We start from the raw sequence: 20,290 nt of genomic DNA on the forward strand, positions 1-20,290 counted from the left end.
CAGGGACAAACTTTGATGTAAGTTAAATTTTTTTTTTTCTTTTCTAAATATTGCCCATTAAGACTGTATTTTAAGGATTGTTTTCTAATTCCTTCTTCACTCTTTATCAGAGGTTTGTCCTCCTACCTTTTGCCTTCAAACCGAAACATGAGTAACAGTCCTATTTCCCCAACATCTTTGTTCTCTGGCCAGCACTGATTATTCTTCCCCATGGGGGAGCTTACTTCCTAGTCTATACTTCAGGACACAGAATCTGAACTGCTTTTAAAGTTTGCTTATATGAGTTTGCTGAGCTTTCTGACCCAGAGATATCTTCTCTCTTTGCCTCCCATTTAATAAACATCTGGAGCATCCCTTCAGCCAGTCTTGGCAGAGGAGGCTTTTTATTTCCATGTATACAAAAACTTTATTATCAGCTAACCATCAGAGGAGATCAGAGAAAATGGTTTGAACTTATGTCCCAACTATTTGGACAGATCAGGGCTAGGAAATATAATGTAAGGCATGTATGTATAGACTTTGTACACTTTTACATATTGGTTTCACTCACATCCGTGTGAAGAGAGCACCAAACATGCTTTGTGTGAGCAACAAGGCTGTTTATTTCACCTGGGTGCAGGCGGGCTGAGTCCAAAAAGAGAGTCAGCGAAGGGAGATAAGGGTGGGGCCGTTTTATAGAATTTGGGTAAGCAAAGGAAAATTACAGTCAAAGGGGGTTGTTCTCTGGCTGGCAGGGGTGGGGGTCACCAGGTGCTCAGTGGGGGAGCTTTTGAGCCAGGATGAGCCAGGAGAAGGAATTTCACAAGGTAATGTCATCAGTTAAGGCAGGAACAGGTGATTTCCGCTTCTTTTGTGATTCTTCAGTTACTTCAGGCCATCTGGATGTATACGTGCAGGTCACAGGGGATATGATGGCTTAGCTTGGGCTCAGAGGCCTGACATTCCTGTTTTCTTACATTAATAAGAAAAACAAAATGAAATAGTGGTAAAGTGTTGGGGTGGTGAAAATTTTGGAGGGTGGTATGGAGAGATAATGGGCGATGTTTCTCAGGGCTGCTTCGTGCAGGATTAGGGGTGGTGTGGGAACCCAGACTGGGAGAGATTAAGCTGAAGGAAGATTTTGTGGTAAGGGGTGATATTGTGGGGTTGTTAGAAGAAACATTTGTCGTATAGAATGATTGGTGATGACCTGGATACGGTTTTGTATGAATTGAAAAACTAAACAGAATAAGAGAAGGAGAAAAACAAGTGTTAAAGGACTAAGAATTGGGAGGACACAGGAAATCCAATTAGAGAGTGCCTAAGGAGGTTCAGCATGGCCCCGCCAGCAAAGATTATTTAAGCGTTAAGAGTGGCGGTTTGAGGATAGCACTAGGAGGTATCAGCTGTGATGGCTTGGAGAAACAGTGTAAACCAGCAGAGTAAACAAGAGTAGGGCATTTATGAGTAGTTGAGAATGGTGAATAGGAGTATGACTAGACGGAAGATAGTAGGGATGACTAGTTTTGGGGGCTCAGGACTTCGTAAAGTCCTGTTGTAAAAAGTAGGGTAAGGATGAACAGAACTAATAGAATGAAGGGATGTATTAGGCTCATAAGGGTTATTTCCGTTCTTCAGAAATGCGAGTGAGTTTAAGGGAAGTAGGGGAGAGTACTTGCGACTTCCAGGAGGAAGAGGAAGGATTAGGCTGGCTGTCCACGGACACAGCTTTTTCCTGAAACGGTGTAAGTACCCAGTGGGGAGGATCCTGCAGGCGGACAGCAGTTGGGGTACTATAGATGACTAAGTAGGGTCCGGTCCAATGAGGTTTTAGAATTTGAGGGGTCAGATTCTTAACGAGAACTGATTGTCCAGCTAGGGTGTCTTCATATGGCTGGGAATCTTCCACTGTGAGTTACCCCAAGCTCGGCTCCGTAATGGTCTAGGGGGCTTCCGAGGCGATCGGGCAGCGTCAGTCTTCAGCCGCTAAGCCGAGAAGATCTGGGAAGGAGTCAGTCAGAGAGCCTTGGGCCAGAGTTCCAGGGGCGCTGGAAGTGGCTGCCAGTTGAGTTGAACAGTCCAGTTTTCACTGGGGTACCACACAGATGGGACACGGCTTAGGAGGAATCCTGGGCTATGGGCATTCCTTGGCCCAGTGGCCAGATTTCTGGCACTTGTAGCAAACTCCTGGGGGAGGAGGTTCTGGAGGAACCCCTGGCAGCTGCGGTTCAGGCGTTTGGACTTCTTGTGTGCTGGAGATGTGGCTGGGATTTGTCTCACAGTGGAGGCAAGAAATTGCAACTCAGAAATACATTGCTACTTGGCTGCCTCTACTCTGTTATTGTACAACTTGAAGGCGAGATTAATTAAGTCTCATTGTGGGGTTTGAGGGCCGGAATTTAATTTTTGGAGCTTGATTTAATGTTGGGAGCAGATTGGGTAATAAAATAAAATGCCTATTGAGAATAAGACGGCCTTCTGACCTTTCATGGTCTAGGGCTGTAAAGCGTCTCAGGGTTGCTGCCAAAGGGGCCATGGACTGGGCTGGGTTTTTATATTTGATGAAAAAGAGCCTAAACGCTAACTGATTTGGGAGAGGTCGGATAAAGAAAAAGGAGCATTAACCTTGACTATGCCTTTAGCCCCAGCCACCTTTTTAAGAGGAAATTGCTGGGCAGGTGGGGGAGGGCTAATCGCGGAACAAAACTTTAATCTGGACCCGGTGTGAGGAGGGAAGGTGATAAAAGGATGATAGGGTAGTGGCGCAGAAGCTGAGGAAAAATTGGGACCTGGCTCGGCCTGGCGAGGAGCAGCCTGGGGAGGACGGGAGAGGTCAGATGGGTCCATAAAAAGGAAGATTGGAAAGACTCAGCAATGCTTGGGGTTGGGACTGAGGGTACAGGCGGGAGGGAAAGAAGGAAGATTTGGGATGTCTTACATTGGGAACAGAGACTAGGGAGGGACTGATGTGTAAAAGAATGCTTAGATGTCAGGCACCTCAGACCGTTTGCCCATTTTACAACAAAAATTATCTAGATCTTGTAGGATGGAAAAATTGAAAGTGCTGTTTTGTGGCTATTTGGAACCACTGTTGAGTTTGTACTCGCCTCAAGTAGTGTTGCAGAAGAAAATAAGACACTTAGATTTTAGGTCAGGTGTGAGTTAAAGTTTTAAGTTCTTGAGAACACAGGCTAAGGGAGAAGAAGGAGGAATGGAGGGTGGAAGGTTGCCTATAGTCAGGGAGGCAAGTCCAGAAGAAAAGAGAAAAGAGAGGGTAGAGACATGGAGAGAAGGTGCTTGCCCCCCAGGAAAGTGGAGAAGGGGTGGGAGGTGCTTGCCCCCCAGGAAAGTGGAGAAGGGGTAGGGGGTGCTTGCCTCCCAGGAAAGTGGAGAGAAGAGAGGGTAGAGACATGGAGAGAAGGGGTGGGGGGTGATTGCCCCCCAGGAAAGTGGAGAAAGGGTGGGTGAGCAGCCAAAGAAGGCATCCCCGCAGTTGACTTGCCACCAAGGGAAGGAATGTGGGTGAATGACCAAGGCAGGCATCCCCGCGGTGATTAGACACCAGTGAAATGTGGGTGAGTAATCAGGCAGGCGTCCCACAGTGATTAAACACCAAGCAAAAACTGTCTTCCCGAGTCCGTGACCAGCGCTGGAGTTTTGGGTCCACGGATAAAATGCATCTCCTTTGTCTCTACCAGAAAAGGAGAGGAACTGAAATTAAGAGAAGGGAGAGATTGAAGTGTGGTGCCAAGATTGAAAGCAGAAAGAGGTTAAGGGATAGTGAGAGAGGTTGGAGACGAGAATAAAGAGAGGCCACTTAACCGGATTTAAAATGGGTGAGAAGTTCCTTGGGCTGGTTACTCTGAGGACCAGAGGTCTTTGGTGGATCTTTCATGGAGCAAAGAGCAGGAGAACAGGGGATTGATCTCCCAAGGGAAGTCCCCCAATCCAAGTCATGGAACCAAATTTCACTTGCTTCCATGTGAAGAGACCACCAAACAGGCTTTGTGTGAGCAACAAGGCTGTTTATTTCACCTGGGTGCAGGTGGGCTGAGTCCGAAAAGAATCAGCTAAGGGAGATAGGCATGGGGCCGTTTTATAGGATTTTGGTAGGTAAAGGAAAATTACAGCCAAAGGGGGTTGTTCTCTGGCTGGCAGGGGTGGGGGTCACAGTGTGTTCAATGGGGGAGCTTTTGAGCCAGGATGAGCCAGGAGAAGGAATTTCACAAGGTAATGTCATCAGTTAAGGCAGGAACAGGCAATTTTCACTTCTTTTGTGATTCTTCAGTTACTTCAGGCCATCTGGATGTATATGTGCAGGTCACAGGGGATATGATAGCTTAGCTTGGGCTCAGACAACTGACAATTGGTAACCTTTTTAACCTGACCACATCTATGGGTTTAATAGTAACTCTCCAACTTTTTTCTTTATTTTTATTTTTATTTTAAGTTCCACGATACGTGTGCAGAAGGTGCAGGTTCTCAGCAAACTAACACAGGAACAGAAAACCAAACACTGCATGTTCTCATACATAAGTGGGAGTTGAACAATGAGAGCATGTGGACACAGGGAGGGGACACAGGGATGGGGACACGCTGGGGCCTGTCGGGGGTTGGGGCTCAAGGGAAGGGAGAGCATTAGGACAAATACCTAATGCATGTGGGGCTTAAAACCTAGATGATGGGTTGGTAGGTATAGCAAATCTCTAACTTTTTTCTATATTGCCCATCTTAACCTCCTACCAACTTGTCCCTCTGCCACTTTTTCCCCTTCTGTTGTTTTATTTGTAAGATAATACAAGAGAAATACGTTTCTGCCTATTAATTTATTTCTTTACCAAGCACCAAACATATGTAATATAAAAGGTACTATGTTAGGAAGGTCCTAGTTTTCATGCGCGTCCGTGTGAAGAAACCACCAAATAGGCTTTGTGTGAGCAATAAAGCTTTTTAATCACCTGGGTGCAGGCAGACTGAATCCGAAAAGAGAGTCAGCAAAGGGTGGTGGATTATCATTAGTTCTTACAGGTTTTGGGATAGGTGGTGGAGTTAGGAATAATGTTTTGTGGGCAGCGGGTGGATCTCACAAAGTACGTTCTCAAGAGTGGGGGAGATTACTGATTTGTTTTTCTAAGACCACCAGAGCGGGCACAAAAGAACCAGCGAGTAGGCAAGTGTAGGAGCAAAACTGCAAGTTTATTTTGGTCACCTAGCTTCAGGGGAAGAAGGTGGGTAGGGAGAGGTCTGTTGGCCTCCGGCAAATGAGGCCAGCAGAGTCACCCGTGGAGCTCTCGGACGGAGTTCCAACAGTCCCAACCGCAGTGGGGAAGCTGGGAAGTCCGTGCGTGGCGTTCGTCCGGAGCCGCTTTTCTAGGAGTGGGAGGGCAATAGGCGGGGCACGGGCGTGTCGGGGGGCGTTCCGCAGGTGTGACCAGGTAAATCTTGGTCTCTTCAGATTGACATCACCTGGCGCATGCCTAGTTGGTCTGCACCTTCCCGGGTCGCCGGCTGCATTTTCGTGCGCGCGGGAAAAGTTGGGGGGGGATGAAGAACCCGGAAGTGCACCATCTTGCCTCCGTTCATCCAAACAATTACAAAGAACCTCCTTAAGGGTGGGGGAGATTACAAAGTACATTGATCAGTTAGGGTGGGGCAGAAACAACACAAAGTACATTCTCAAGAGTGGGGGAGATTACAAAGAACCTTCTTAAGGGTAGGGGAGATTATAAAGTACATTGATCAGTTAGGGTGGGGCAGAAACAAATCACAATGTGGAATGTCGTCAGTTAAGGCTATTTTCACTTCTTTTGTGGATCTTCAGTTGCTTCAGGGGATATGGATGCATATGTGCAGGTCACAGGGGATGTGATGGCTTAGCTTGGGCTCAGAGGCCTGACACTAGTCATACACACATATACAAAAAATTGTTTATTAATTACTGACGCCTCAAATTATCAAGAAAAGTAATCAAAACTCATTTAAACATTTTTACTATTAAAAACACTTTCTTCTAGTTTTCGGTCATTTGGTTATGTGGCATTCCATATGACTGACTTAAAATTCACTTAAGAAACTTGTTAAACATATGCTTAGCTCCTGTGCTTGGGGGTCAATCAGTAGAATCCCCTCTCTCTTCCCTCTGTTTTTAGTTTCCTTGTTTTTAGTTTCTATATTGTCCACATTCCTTTATCTTTCCTAGTTCTGCTATGCCTTGGTAAGAATTGCAGGAGTTACTAAGCAGTTTTCTTAAATATTCAAAACATTTTCTGGTGATTATAGGCAAGTTATTCAAGGAATTTGGTAAATTAGAAAAAGCAAAATATTTTAATGAGGTATGAAGAATTTTGTAGGCGAGTTTTATGCCATTGTCATGATCTCACTCTTAATTTTTGTTACTTTTTTTAACTTTCCATTTTTTATGAGGTTTTTTTCTTATACTTCTTCATCTGACAAAAGTAGGTAGTTTTTTAAAAGCTCATTTCATAAATGGTTAACCATTTTTAAGGTGAATTAAGACATACATTTTTGTAATCTAAGGGAAGTTACTTGGGTAATTTATTATATTTATAAGGTTTGACTTCATGCATAGCCAGATCTGAGGACAATGCATAGTAAACTTATTAAAGTGTGATTGTAATGTAATGATATTTTAGAAATTGAGCTAAGATTTGAATGTAACCATTAAACTGATTATTGAAATCTATACAGTTTGAAAAAAATTACCTTTAAGTTGATAATATTTTTCATGTTTTTTTTCAGATACGTGTATTTTTTAAACTTGAATAATTCCCATCTTAATGTCTTATTAAATATGACATCTATGAACATCTGGCCCTCTTATGAGGTTCTCAAGTTATTTACTAAAGAGCAACAAATCCCAACAAATCAAGAGCAATTAGTGGCCCAGTTTTGGTGTATGGTTTCTTATATTCTTTCTAATCTAGTTTTTTAGCTTCCTGTACTCTCACCTGTGAAATTGTTAGATGTTTTCAGCCTAAGCTTGCTTATGAAAAATGGAAATAAAACAAAGAGGGGAAAGGCTGAGAGAAAAGACAAGCAAAGGCCTCTTTGAATATTCAGCCCCTGCCACTCACCCTGTACATAGCACTTCTTCACGTTTTTACTTGTCTCCACAGTCTGTTGTCTGCTTTTCATTGCTTTTCAGAGTCCTTGAGAGATTTTTGTATTTTGTCTCATGTTTTTCTTTTTGATCAACAGGAGAGAGCCTATAGTTGCCTTATGGCACCATAATGAAACTGGAACTTTGACTTCTTTTTTAAAAAAAAAAAAAAAATCTTCATAGAATGTAGACACATTACAGCAAGGGAATTTTTTTTTTTTTTTTTTTTTTTTTTTTTTTTTTTTTTTTGCTTTTCACTATATAAAGCTAATGGCTTTCACTTATTTTCATTTAGGTCTAAGAACACATTTTAACAGTTACTACTTCCTAATCTTGCTTTGTCTCTATTAAAGAAGCATTTGGAAATGTATAATTCTTCTTGACCTTGGAGATTGGTTTTCTCAACTTTTTTTTTTTCCTGCAATATGTAGTATCTTTAATAATTTGGTACATTTATGATTTCTAAACAAAATATGTGTCTTTTGAACATTGTTGAAAAGTTAGTGTATGACCCCACGGAGAATTTGGAACAGGTGCCAGCACAATTGCCACTGCCTGACTTCTTGTCCTTACATTGGGAGTTGTTAGCATGAAAAAACAAAATGTAAAGTGCTCTTTTTCATGGCATTTTCTCTAAAATAATACTTTGAAAAGAATTTTTGTCCCTGGTGATATAAAACTGAGCACCGAGCAAGTAAGAGGATCTTGACTCATAGATGTATAAAAACATTGTCAGTCCCCCTGGAGCTACGGAATTCCTCTGTCATAGTAATTCTTCTAATGTCTGTAGCTCAGTTCATTAATTTTTTGTTTTGCTCCCTTGGAATTTGTCCATAAAAGTATTCTTTTTCTATTTATTTTTAACCTGATCATCAACTTCCTTGGCTCATATGGGTGTACAGTTTGAATTTTTGTTGTAGTTGTTGTTTTATTTTGTTTTGGGGTGTTTGGCTAGGAAGAACTAACTATAGGATGTTTGTCAGGGACGTGTTCATTGGGAAATTTATCTCACTGCTCTGTGCTTGTTTGACAGCTGTTCTTGTATTTCTTTTGAATTAATTTTTTAATTCAAAAAGTTATAAAGCCATATGTGAGCAGCTGTTCACTGTTTTCATTAGGGCAAAATAAAATCGGATGCAAGTATTATCAGGAATGATTTAGGTTAGATTGTAAAAATAATTTAGACTAGATTGTAGGAATAATTTTACAGTAGTTATGATATATTGTAAGTTCTTAAAAAGAAGGATCTTGAATTAAAAAACAATTTTAAGCGTAAAGTAGTATTTGTTGTAAGATGAGAGGTGTTGAAAGATGATATGCTGTCTGAACGTAGGATAGTGAAGCAGCTAGCTTTAGAATTCCTCTTCTAGTTCTAGGATTTTATGATTTCATAGTGGTGTTTATCCTTCTCTACAGACTAACTTTTCCCATGACTTTCTGTCCTTTAGAACTCTTCTGTGTAATAATAAGATTTTTTTTTGAGACGGAGTCTCACTGTGTCAGCCAGACTGGAGTGTAGTGGCATGCTCTCGGCTCACTGCAACCTCTGCCTCCCAGGTTCAAGTGATTCTCCTGCCTCAGCCTCTTGAATAGCTGGGATGACTGGCATGTACCACCATGCCCGGATAATTTTTTTTTTTTTTTTTTTTTTTGGTATATTTAGTAGAGACAGGGTTTTGCCATGTTGGCCAGGCTGTTTAAGCTGATTCATATTTATTTGTGAATTATTATCATAGCCATAGAAAGAGTAATCATTTATTTGGCTTTCAAGTACTAAAGTCAAAATGCAAAATTGGTTTGCCTTAGGTTTAAAGTGATCAGACCAAAAAAAAAAATGAAGTGAAGATAATTAAATGTTGCTTATGAAATAAAAAATGTAATGACTTATCTTTTTCAGTAGTCCTCCAGAATATAAACTATTTATAATCATCTCTCAGACATTTAAATAAAGTATCTAGTATTCATTAAATATTTACCACATGCCAGGTAAAGTACAATTAATTTAACATATACTCTCCTGTTTAATTCTCACAATGATCCTGAGACCTTAGGGTTTATTATCCCCATATTATAGAAGAAGAAAAAGTTTAGAAAGTTGAAGTAAATTACCCAAAGTCACATAGTAAGTAGTGGGTCTGAGATTTGAACCCAAGACCATTTTTGTTTTTACCAAGTTCTAAATTTTAGAAGATATTTACTATATCAAAAAAGTATGAAGTTAAAAGGAATCAGAATGTAAACTTGTGAATATGTTAGGATCTCAGTTAAATCATACACACACATGCACACAGGAGTGTTTGCATTTGGAAAGGCTAAAAGGTCCTACACCAAAATATTAACAATGTTAATATTTGTTACAATGTTAATATTTGTCAGGCTGGAGTTCAATGGCGGGATCTCGGCTCACTGCAACCTCCTCCTGGTTCAAGTGATTCTCCTGCCTCAATCTCCTGAGTAGCTGAGTTTCCAGGTGCCCTCCTCTATGCCTGGCTAATTTTTGTATTTTTAGTAGAGACTGGTTTTCACCACGTTGGCCAGGCTGGTCTTGAACTCCTGTTAATTTTCACCAAAATTAACAATTTAGGTAACAGATAATTCTTACATCCTCCTTTATAATTTCTTATAGGCTATACTTCTTATATCTGCTATTCTCATAATCAGCAAGGTGGGAATTGCTGCTATTTTTATATTCTAAAAACTTTACATCTTACATGTATGCAATTTTCAAATCTATCTTCGCTATCTTATTTGAGAATTGTAAAGCTGTTTTTCAGTAGTTTTTGTATTAATTTGTGTAAAGACAGATATTTTATATATTTAGACAGAGACTATCTCTTTTAGGATACTTTTCTTATTTCTCTTTCTAGATTACAGATTTTTTGGACATTATTGCAAACATCTTTGTGCCCCTACAGTCTCTAGACAAATCCTGCACATAGAAGACATTTCTTAAAATTGATTGAGTTTATTTCAGTTGTAAATTTTAACCACAGTATAATAGGTGGAAAGAATAAATGAAGTATAGTTGTAATAACAAAGGAAACGTATGTTGAACCAGGGAGGCTGAGGAAACTTAGGTTAAGAAAATTTCCTAGATTTGTGAAGCAGTGATTTCTCTAACTTTGTCACCTAGTTCTACTAGATGAATGGGTGGTTCCCTGACAACGTTGGGGACCCATCAAAGCTTTTTTTGTTTTGTTTTGTTTTTGACTGAACTTCTTAACTCCCCATCTGCATCATACTTTTCTTTTTTTCTTGACCACAGCTTCTAGGATCTTAGTCTGCTTTCTTGTCCTCATGCTTTTATATATACATACACACAAGCGTGCGCACAGACACACACGTGTATGTATGTCAAATGATAAAAGTAATGATATGATACAGTTTCACTGTAGAAACTTTTCATAATACCAAAAATTATTAAGGAAAATATAGAAATCGCTTGCATTCCTACCACTTTAAAAATAACAATTTTTGAAAATGCATATGTGTGTATGTGGTGGTGGTGTGGTGGGTTTTTTTTTTTTTGAGACGGAGTCTCGCTCTGTCGCCCAGGCTGGAGTGCAGTGGCCGGATCTCAGCTCACTGCAAGCTCCGCCTCCCGGGTTTACGCCATTCTCCTGCCTCAGCCTCCCGAGTAGCTGGGACTACAGGCGCCCGCCCCCTCGCCCGGCTAGTTTTTTGTATTTTTAGTAGAGACGGGGTTTCACTGTGTTAGCCAGGATGGTCTCGATCTCCTGACCTCGTGATCCGCCCGTCTCGGCCTCCCAAAGTGCTGGGATTACAGGCTTGAGCCACCGCGCCCGGCCTTTTTTTTTTTTTTTTTTTGAGACAGACTTTCACTCTTGGCATTCAGGCTGGAGTTCAATGGCGGGATCTCGGCTCACTGCAACCTTCTCCTGGTTCAAGTGATTCTCCTGCCTCAATCTCCTGAGTAGCTGAGTTTCCAGGTGCCCGCCTCTATGCCTGGCTAATTTTTGTATTTTTAGTAGAGACTGGTTTTCACCACGTTGGCCAGGCTGGTCTTGAACTCCTGACCTGTGTGTATGTGTTTTAATTGGGATTATAATGTATTAAAGTCTTTATATTCTGCTTTTTTATTACATAAATTTTCAGAAAATATAAAATAATCTTCTAAAATTTGTTTAACGTCTATATGATTGTCCATTCTTTAGGTGTTCTATAATTTATTTAATAGTTGTTTGATGTTTGACATTGAGGTTGTTTCTAGGTTATTTTCTATCATACAGAGTGTTGTACTATGAATCTTTGAAGAAGAAATCTTTTTGTATTTCCTGAACTGTTTTGCGAGGATGTCTAGGAAGTAATATTACTAGGTAAAAGTGTATGAACTTCTAAAATATGTTGCCAAGTACATTTAATAAACATTATGATTTGTTTTCTTCTACCAGTGAGTGACAGTGTTCTTTCATTGTATATTACCGGCCTTGAGAAGTCCATATTTTACTCTTTGCTAATATTATAAGCTGAAAATAGCTTTTCACTATTTTAATTTGGATGTTTTGGCTTTGATTAGTAGAGAGTTGAGCTTTTTACCCCCACAGTTTGATTTTGCGTTTCTTTTTTGTATCATCCATTTCCTCTTATATTCCATAATTGTAACAGTACCTTTCCTAAGCTAGTTATTTAAGCTTTTTTTTAAAAAAAATAATTTAAATGATTTTTGAAATGGACTCTTTTCTCTTTGAGCTGTTTATTTATTTATTTATTTTTTTACCTTCTTTTCCCTTTTAAAGGTTTTTATTCTTACCTATTAGGAAGATAACAAGGTATATCTAATTACATGACATGCAGTCTTCACCAAGAAGCCAGAATCTTAAATTTATAGCTCACTGTTGCCATCTGAGATATAAGTAGAACTACAGTTACTCTGGTTTACTTTCCATTAAGTCAACTTCCTTGCTCTTCTTAAACTCCACTACTCCTTCTTTAATGATAGCCCTTCTACCAACACATGGATCTTCATAGACTATAAGAATCACTTGATTGATGTGTTTCATTTACATTTTAGAGAACTTCCATAAAAAGTGAAAGCTCTTTCAGTGTGTCTCAGAGAGATTATCTCACAAAGAAATGTTCCTCTTTGAGCATTTTCTTGTATTTCTTCCTGTCTTCAAAATAAGTCAGATCATTTAATTTATTTTAATCTTTTCTGTTAAGTGCCAGTAGCACAAAGTCTCAATGTAGTCAGCAGTCCTAAACAGCCCAGGAGAGGGAACCTCTGTAATAATTAAATGCCTGTAGAATATATATTTATTATGGTTGGATATTCCTAAATTGAGAGAGGGAACTTCCTCCACCAGTTAGTAATGAAATGCAGAAGTGAAACTGAGTATCGTATACCTATAATATTTAGTTCTAACTCTTTCTTCACCATTGTCATTAGGAGAGTTGGCATGCAGAAACATCTTGAGAGTTGCATATTTTAATACATTATTTACCTTTTCCACACAGACCTTGATAGTCATATAAATTCAGTCTTGCTCAGAGTTGTCCAATCTTTTGGCTTCTTTTGTCCACACTGGAAGAATTATCGTCTTGGGCCACACATAAAATATACTAACACAGGCTCTGAGCAAGATGGCAGCCTCCGAGCCGGTTAGGCTAGGGCTTCAATACCCGTCAGCAGCTACCCTGCACTGTACGGCCTTCCTGGCTTTTGGTTGACTTGAACAGATGCTGAGTCATCACAGATCTCATTAGTCTCATCTGCCAGTGCTTTGGCGTCGGTTCTGGGGCCCGCTGAGGCCTCTAACTGGAGCAGGGGCTCGTGCCCGCAACTGAGAGCGCACGCCTGGTGAGAGACAAGGACTGCCTTAGAGTTAAATTAGAAGAGAGAGGAGTTGCTGAGAATTCTGTAGTCATCAGTAACGGTGACAGTATTCATTTATCACTTACAAAAGCATAAAAGCGGACATTTAAGTTAGAGGAGGATGAAGAAACTGAACCGGATTACAAATATTCAAAGAAGCATTGGAAGAGCCAAGAAAACAGTAACAATAATGAGAAGGTCTTGGATCTAGAACGAAAAGCTGTCACAGATCAGACTAAGCCAAAAAGAAAACAGAGAAAAAATAAAGCAACCTGTGGCACAGCGGGTGATGATAACAAAGAGACCAAAAGAAAATCACCAAAAAAAAAAAGGAGAAATTGAATATGGAAAAAAGGCCAGGAATCCCAACTCTCCTAAAGTACAGGCAGTAAAAGACTGGGCCAATTAGAGATGTAGTTCTCCAAAAGGTTCTGCTAGAAACAGCCTTGTTAAAACCAAAAGGAAAGGTGGTATAAGCGTTTGCTCAAATGGGAGTCCCAGTTCCTCCTCGGAGTCTGAGTCTTGTCATGAATCAATCAGTGATGGTCCCAGCAAAGTCAGTTTGGAGGCCAGAAATTCCTCAGAGAAATTACCAACTGAGTTATCAAAGGAAAGACCCTCTACCAAAAGTACAACTGCAGAGAAACTGGCTACAAAACCTGCCTTTAGCCTTAACGCCCAGCAAGGGCAGGACCTCTGGAACATCGTCTTCTAGTTCAGATTCTGGTTCAGAGTCAGATGACCAATGCTTGATGTCATCGAGCACCCCGGAGTGTGCTGTGGGTTTCTAAAAGACAGCGCAGGAAGAGGTTGTCCAGGCCCTGGGCTGTCATCACAGACTGCAGGTGCTGCTGGATGGAAGCGTTCTGGCTTAAATGGTGGCAGACAGGCTCTTGGTCCTTCTCCCAATGTGTCTCTCCCCAGTTTAGGAAGAGGATGGGGTAGAGGAGAGAACCTTTTTTCTTGGAAGGCAGCTAGGGGACGGGGCATGTGGGGGAGAGGTCGAGGATGAGAGCATCCTGTTTCCTGTGTTGTAAACAGAAGCACTGACAACCAGAGACAACAGCAATTAATGAAGTGGTAACAAATTCATCTACTGTTTTCCAGAATCTGGTAGAGACACACCTGAAGGACTGTAATCTGTTACTGCTGTTAGCAGCTGCCCCTCAAATTGGAGAAAAGATTGCATTTAATCTTTGGAACTAACGTCCAGTTACACTCTCCTGATGTCTCTGATTACAAGGAAAAATATTAAGCCGCAATCCAGAGATACAGCAAGTAGATAGAGAAATTCTTTCATCCTTACCTTCCTTGAGAGAACCTGGGAAATTTGATTTGGTTTATCACAATGAAAATGGAACCGTGGTAGTGGAGTACGCTGTGATGCAGGAGAGCAAGATCACTGTATTTTGGGGAGAGCTGATTGATCCAAGACTGATTATTGAATCTCTGAGTAATACATCAAGTACAGAACCTGTCTGAATATGACCTCTCCACCACATAGTTTATGAATGTCTTGTTTGTGAAAGTGACTATAACTTGGACTTTTTTTTTTTTAAGAGGATTTGAAAGTTATATGGATTTTTTTGTTGTCTTCATTTTACTGCATAGGAAACAATCTACCTTATCATTTAAAATGACATGGGTGTCAGTTTTCTAGACCTTTTTTTTTTTTTTTTTTTTTTATTTGGTCAGGTTTAATTTCAGTTAACAAAACGTAAAACATGACATTCCCTGCAGACATTGTTGTATACCAATGCTTATGGTTTCTTCTCTTTTTTAAAAGTTTTTGACCGTGAAGCAGCAGTTGTCAGTAGGAGTTTATAATACCAAGAATGTGCTGCATATCTTGTCTCAATAAGTTTTAAGTAACATTTAAAAGTATTAAAGCATAGTACTTGACCTAATTTTTTAGCATTTGAGTTGTTCCATTAAATGGAACATCTCGTAAATTTCAAGTATTTTATACTTGCAATTGTTAAGAGTTAAAAGGTAGTTGGATTTGTCACAGACAGTGAGTTAAGGAATCCTTCACGTTTTTCCCAACTGAGCTTCAGGCCAGGAAATGTGTCATCTTGCCAAGCACCTGGCTGAGTGTGCTGGAGTGAGGATTTGAACAGAAACTTCCTTTTCTGTTATTATTCGCCACTAAGCTAAAATGGCCAAATATATACTGTGAAAATTGGTTTCTTTTAACAAAGGATCAGATCCCTCCTTCAGTTGTACATATTTTTAAATAAAATCATATTAAACTAAAAAAAATATATATACTAGCATGAACAATAGGTGATGAGCTAAAAAAATTGCAAAAAAACCTCATAATATTTTAACAAACTTTACCAATTTGTGTTGGGCTGCAGTTTGGACAAGCTTGGTCTAGCTTAAGTTTTATGGATTACTTGTACAATAGAATTGAATTGATGTCTACAGTATTTTGAAGAGTGTGAAAGTGGTTTTTTAAATTTGTACTGTATGTTATAAAGCAGTATGAGTAACATACTTTATGTGTGAGACTTTACATGCCTAAGAAATACTTTTGTTAAGAAGGGTTTATATTTATGGTGGAGTATTTGTTACAACATGGGGTCTATACATACTTGTAAAGAAATTAGGGATAGAGAATGCATCACTCAGGCCCCAATCTTTCCATTCATATGGATTGATTAGTCATCACATAGTCCATATTTTTCTACTGTATTCAAGTCCCAGTTGATACTTGATGTATCATATTGCTTAGTTCCCAAACATGTTCCCTTCTTTCTTTTCATGTAACTTTTAATTACTCGTTTGTCCGAGTCTGAATCCTGAATATTACCCTTGATTCCATTTTGTTTCACCACCCCTTTCCAAATGTAGCTTTAAGTTTTTCCTGTTTCTTTTTCTACTCCCAGCACCCACAACTATAGCTCTGAAGTATGTTTCCAGTGAGTTTTCAGTATGTGCATGTGTTTACTCTAGCTCAAGGTGTGGTTTTTTTTTCTGATATTTATGCCATTAATTGATCTCTCTAATGAATCTTGTCAGAGAAGTCTTACAGAAGGACATTTCAGACCTTATTTCTCTCTAGATTAAAAAAACCTTCGAAGACTTCCAAGTATGTACGAAGAGTTCTCTTGAATTCCTTCATCTGGTCTTCAGGGTCCTATGCTGTGACTTCAACTTTTCTTTGTTACCCTCCCTCAAATATTTTTTCTCTTATCCTTTTTATGCTTCTTTCCTTGTGAGCCTTCTGTCATTTTTTGGCCTGTACGTATCCATTTCCCTGTTCTCGCATTTCCAAATATCATCTATCCTTCAAGAGTTGGCTTTTAGGTTTGTCTTCCAGCTAGAAGTAATCTTTTCTTCCTGGGAACTCCCAAAGGCCTTTTCTGTTTGTTATTGTACTTAGTATCCTTTCTGTTGAACTGTGGTTGTTCATGGTTACTGGTTGTTATAGTTGGTTCTTTAACGTGTGGATTCCTGTCTCCTTATTCTATTTCTTGTGTACATTTTCTGGTACACGTATATTCTTTTTTTTTTTTTTTTTTATACTTTAAGTTCTAGGGTACATGTGCATAACGTGCAGGTTTGTTACATATGTATACTTGTGCCATGTTGGTGTGCTGCACCCATCAACTCGTCAGCACCCATCAATTCGTCATTTATATCAGGTACAACTCCCAATGCAATCCCTCCTCCCTCCCCCCTCCCCATGATAGGCCCCGATGTGTGATGTTCCCCTTCCTGAGTCCAAGTGATGTCATTGTTCAGTTCCCACCTATGAGTGAGAACATGCGGTGTTTGGTTTTCTGTTCTTGTGATAGTTTGCTAAGAATGATGGTTTCCAGCTACATCCATGTCCCTACAAAGGATGCAAACTCATCCTTTTTTATGGCTGCATAATATTCCATGGTGTATATGTGCCACATTTTCTTAATCCAGTCTGTCACTGATGGACATTTGGGTTGATTCCAAGTCTTTGCTATTGTGAATAGTGCCGCAATAAACATATGGGTATACGTATATTCTTAAGACATATGCAGTTCTGGGGGTATTTCTTAGTGGAGAAAAATAAAACCTTGGAGATACTTTATATGCCAAAGATAAAAATGATTGTGTGTTCTATAAAGATCTACAAAAATATGCTTGGAAGTAGTTTTGCTAAAAAAAGAGGTATAAGAAATTAGATACATAGATGAGACCTTGGATGACTGACTCAAACCACTTTCAGACAGATGAAAACTAACTTCTAAATCTTTCTGGAAGTTTAGATTTAATGATATGTTCAATCATTTAAGCAGTTATTTATATGAGACTTACAAGCAGAATTTTATTTTATTTTTTTTAGTATTTTTACAATATGCAGTTCACTTTTTATGTACTCCTAATTTACTTCTTGATACTGCTTAGAATTTTTTAAAGGATTTTCCTGATTCTTAAATGGTTCTATTCTTTTTTGCACTTCTTCTGTTAATGATGTGTTTTATTTTTTTAGGTCTCTGTTTGTCCTGGCAAAACTTACATTTGGAAAATGTTCTATTTTTCAGGTGTCCTGGTCAGATATAGGAGGACTGGAAAGCATCAAAGTGAAGTTGAAACAGGCTGTGGAATGGCCCTTAAAACATCCAGAGTCTTTCATTCGAATGGGTATTCAGCCACCTAAAGGAGTTCTTCTGTATGGGCCACCTGGGTGCTCTAAAACAATGATAGCAAAGGCTTTGGCCAATGAGAGTGGACTGAATTTTCTAGCTATAAAGGTAGGATGTTAAATTTTTTAGTGGCTACTCTCTTGGCCTCCGCCGATGCCCATCCTCTGACTCCTACCTTTAGGAGAACGAATAAAGGCATCTTAACGAGCAGTGATTCTTTCTTTTTTTTTTTTTTGATATTGATGGCGATATAATATAGGGAGATGAGTGATAAGAAATAAATTTGTGCATGTAATCAGCAAATCATGGTAGACATCGAGAAGACTACTTTATTTAGTTTCTTGATTCTGATATTTCTTATATCCATGTGAATCTTTTTTTTTGTTTCTACATTTTTAATTATAGACTTTTGCTTAACCAGGATTTAAAGATAAACGTGATAACGAATTCAATATTTATATACCTACAATTTTCAAATGAACAAGGCACTTGTTATGGTATACTATATTCTTTAAAAATACTTTTCCAGTCAGAAAGTATATGTTCATTGTTTTTATTCTGAACCACACACACACATTTTATTCGTTCATTGCTCTGCTCCCATTAACTGGGATAGATAATCTTTCATAATATGTAGTTGTACACTTACTTTAGGACCAGGTATTAATTTTATGTAGCATTATGATGTATCCAGGTACTTAATCCACACATATAAAACCGTAAATCCATTTCTGTGGATTGTATCACAAAAATATGTACCTAAATAGATTTACTATCAATTCATTTCAGAAAAGGCACACGATCATCTGTTTTGATATTACCAGGGAATTTTTTGCATAACAGAATGCGTTTTCTATCTTAGAACATTGAAATCATGGGCAGTTTGAAAGCATAAAACTTCAGAGTAGTTTGTCAACTTTTGGTTTTACTTAAGATTTATATAGAATGATACTTAGGTGTGATTAAGCTGTTTGTTCTTTAAGAGTATCTTCAACATACTTTTTATTTTCTGGAAGATATTGGAGAGTAAATATAGGGGGAAGAGACCATTTATAGCATGATCACTTATGGGGAATCACAACTACAGTTTTAAAGGTTGCAGGTTTAGTTGTTATTTTTTTGAGACATGGTCTCACTCTGTGGCCCAGGCTGAAGTATAGTGGTGTGATCATAGCTCACTGTAACCTCAAATTCCTGGGCTCAAGCTATCCTTCTGCCTCAGTCTCCTGAGCAGCTAGGACTACAGGTGTGAGCCATCACACCAGCTAACTTTTTAACATTTTGTGGAGACAGGGTCTCACTGTGTTGCCCAGGCTGGTCTCAAACACCTGGCCTCAAGCAGCCCTCCCACCTTAGCCTCCCAAAGCTCTGGGATTATAGGAGTGAGCTGCTGCACACAGCAAAGGTTGCAGTTTTAAGAGTTGAAGTAACGAGTGATTTTGAAATTTCCCAGGACATCTTGATTTCTCCTTGGTCCTTGTCCTTTTATCAAGTGGTAATGGGGATGGCTGTTTACTGGCATTTTCTAATCTTTTTACTGTCATCTCCATTTTTCTGTTCTTACCTTGTATATTTTACAATTGTATATTCATAGTCTTAGAATGTTTCTTGTCTACTGAAAATCTAAGACTTATTTGAGAACCTGTGAGCCAAGTCCTCATCAAATAAGTTTTAGACTTGACTCTTAAGAGCACACTTATTTTCTTACAAACCGGTGTCTTACTTTTTTTGTGATCCAAGGTAATAATTTTAGGTACTACCAAGACTGCTTTCTGGACTATTCTAGAATTACTTAGAAATATATTTATTATCTTTTTTGAACATAAACATTTCATAACCTTAGACATTTTCACTTTTAGTCTTTTTTTCACTATGAGGAAATCGTAAATGATTCTTTGAAAGGTTTAACTTTGTACACTGTTATATAAAATAACCAGGCACACGTTCACTTATTTGAGCTTTTTCATTAGATTTTTAGGTCACAGACAGAAAAGCCATGTGATGTTAACAAATTGTCTTAATTGAGTTCATAACTCAGAGACTATTACATGTCCTAGTTACTAATTTTTATTTAGTGTGTTTTTTTATTCAGTTTAGAATTTGGTGTAGTTTGACAATATTATTCAAGTTTTGAATCTGTGTGGAGGATATACTTAATGAATGATGGGTTTTTATTTTTCAAATTGAATATCCCTTATCAAAATGCTTCAGACCTGAAGTGCTTAGATTTTGAAGTTTTTTGCATTTTGAAATATTTGCATTATACTTCCCAGTTGAGCATCCCTAATCTGAAAATTTGAAATCTAAAATGCTAAAGTGGGCATTTTCTTTGATTGTCATGTTGGAGCTCAAAACGTTTTGAATTTTGGAGCATTTTGGATTTTTAGATTTAGGAATACTCAACATGTACTATTCATTCAACTCTCCTATATGTTTAAAATTTTTTTAAATACAAAGTTGGGAATATGAAAATAATTTGCCTTCTACTAGCATTTTCATTGGTCCTGTTATTTTCATCTATTCAATGTTTGTGAGGAAAGTTTTAAAGTAACAATACCATACAGCTTATGTATGAGAAAATGGAGCCAAAGAAGTTGGGAATTCATATTCTGTTCTCTTTTTTTTGAGATAGAGTCTTGTTCTGTAGCCCAGGCTGGAGTGCAGTAGCACTATCTCAGCTCACCACAACTCCCACCTCCCTGGTTCAAGAGATTCTTGTGCCTCAACCTC

The 20,290-nt window shown here is 38.8% G+C and overlaps 1 protein-coding gene and 1 pseudogene across 6 annotated transcripts in view; both read left to right on the forward strand.

Annotated features, from left to right (window-relative positions):
• Positions 1 to 20,290, forward strand: part of SPATA5 (spermatogenesis associated 5) — a 407,907-nt gene that overhangs the window by 78,303 nt on the left and 309,314 nt on the right. For all 6 annotated transcript variants that reach the window (XR_004055479.1, XM_010362515.2, XM_030925424.1 and 3 more), the window contains exon 11: positions 17,459 to 17,668. Coding sequence is in view for 5 of the 6 variants with exons in the window: in XM_010362515.2 (XP_010360817.1) it covers positions 17,459 to 17,668 (210 nt within the window). In the remaining variant the exon portion in view is untranslated. The remainder of the gene's footprint in view (positions 1 to 17,458; positions 17,669 to 20,290) is intronic.
• On the forward strand, positions 12,701 to 14,414 carry LOC104661756 (annotated as a pseudogene).

This window comes from Rhinopithecus roxellana, chromosome 2 (assembly GCF_007565055.1).
Source record: "Rhinopithecus roxellana isolate Shanxi Qingling chromosome 2, ASM756505v1, whole genome shotgun sequence".
NCBI lineage: Eukaryota > Metazoa > Chordata > Mammalia > Primates > Cercopithecidae > Rhinopithecus > Rhinopithecus roxellana.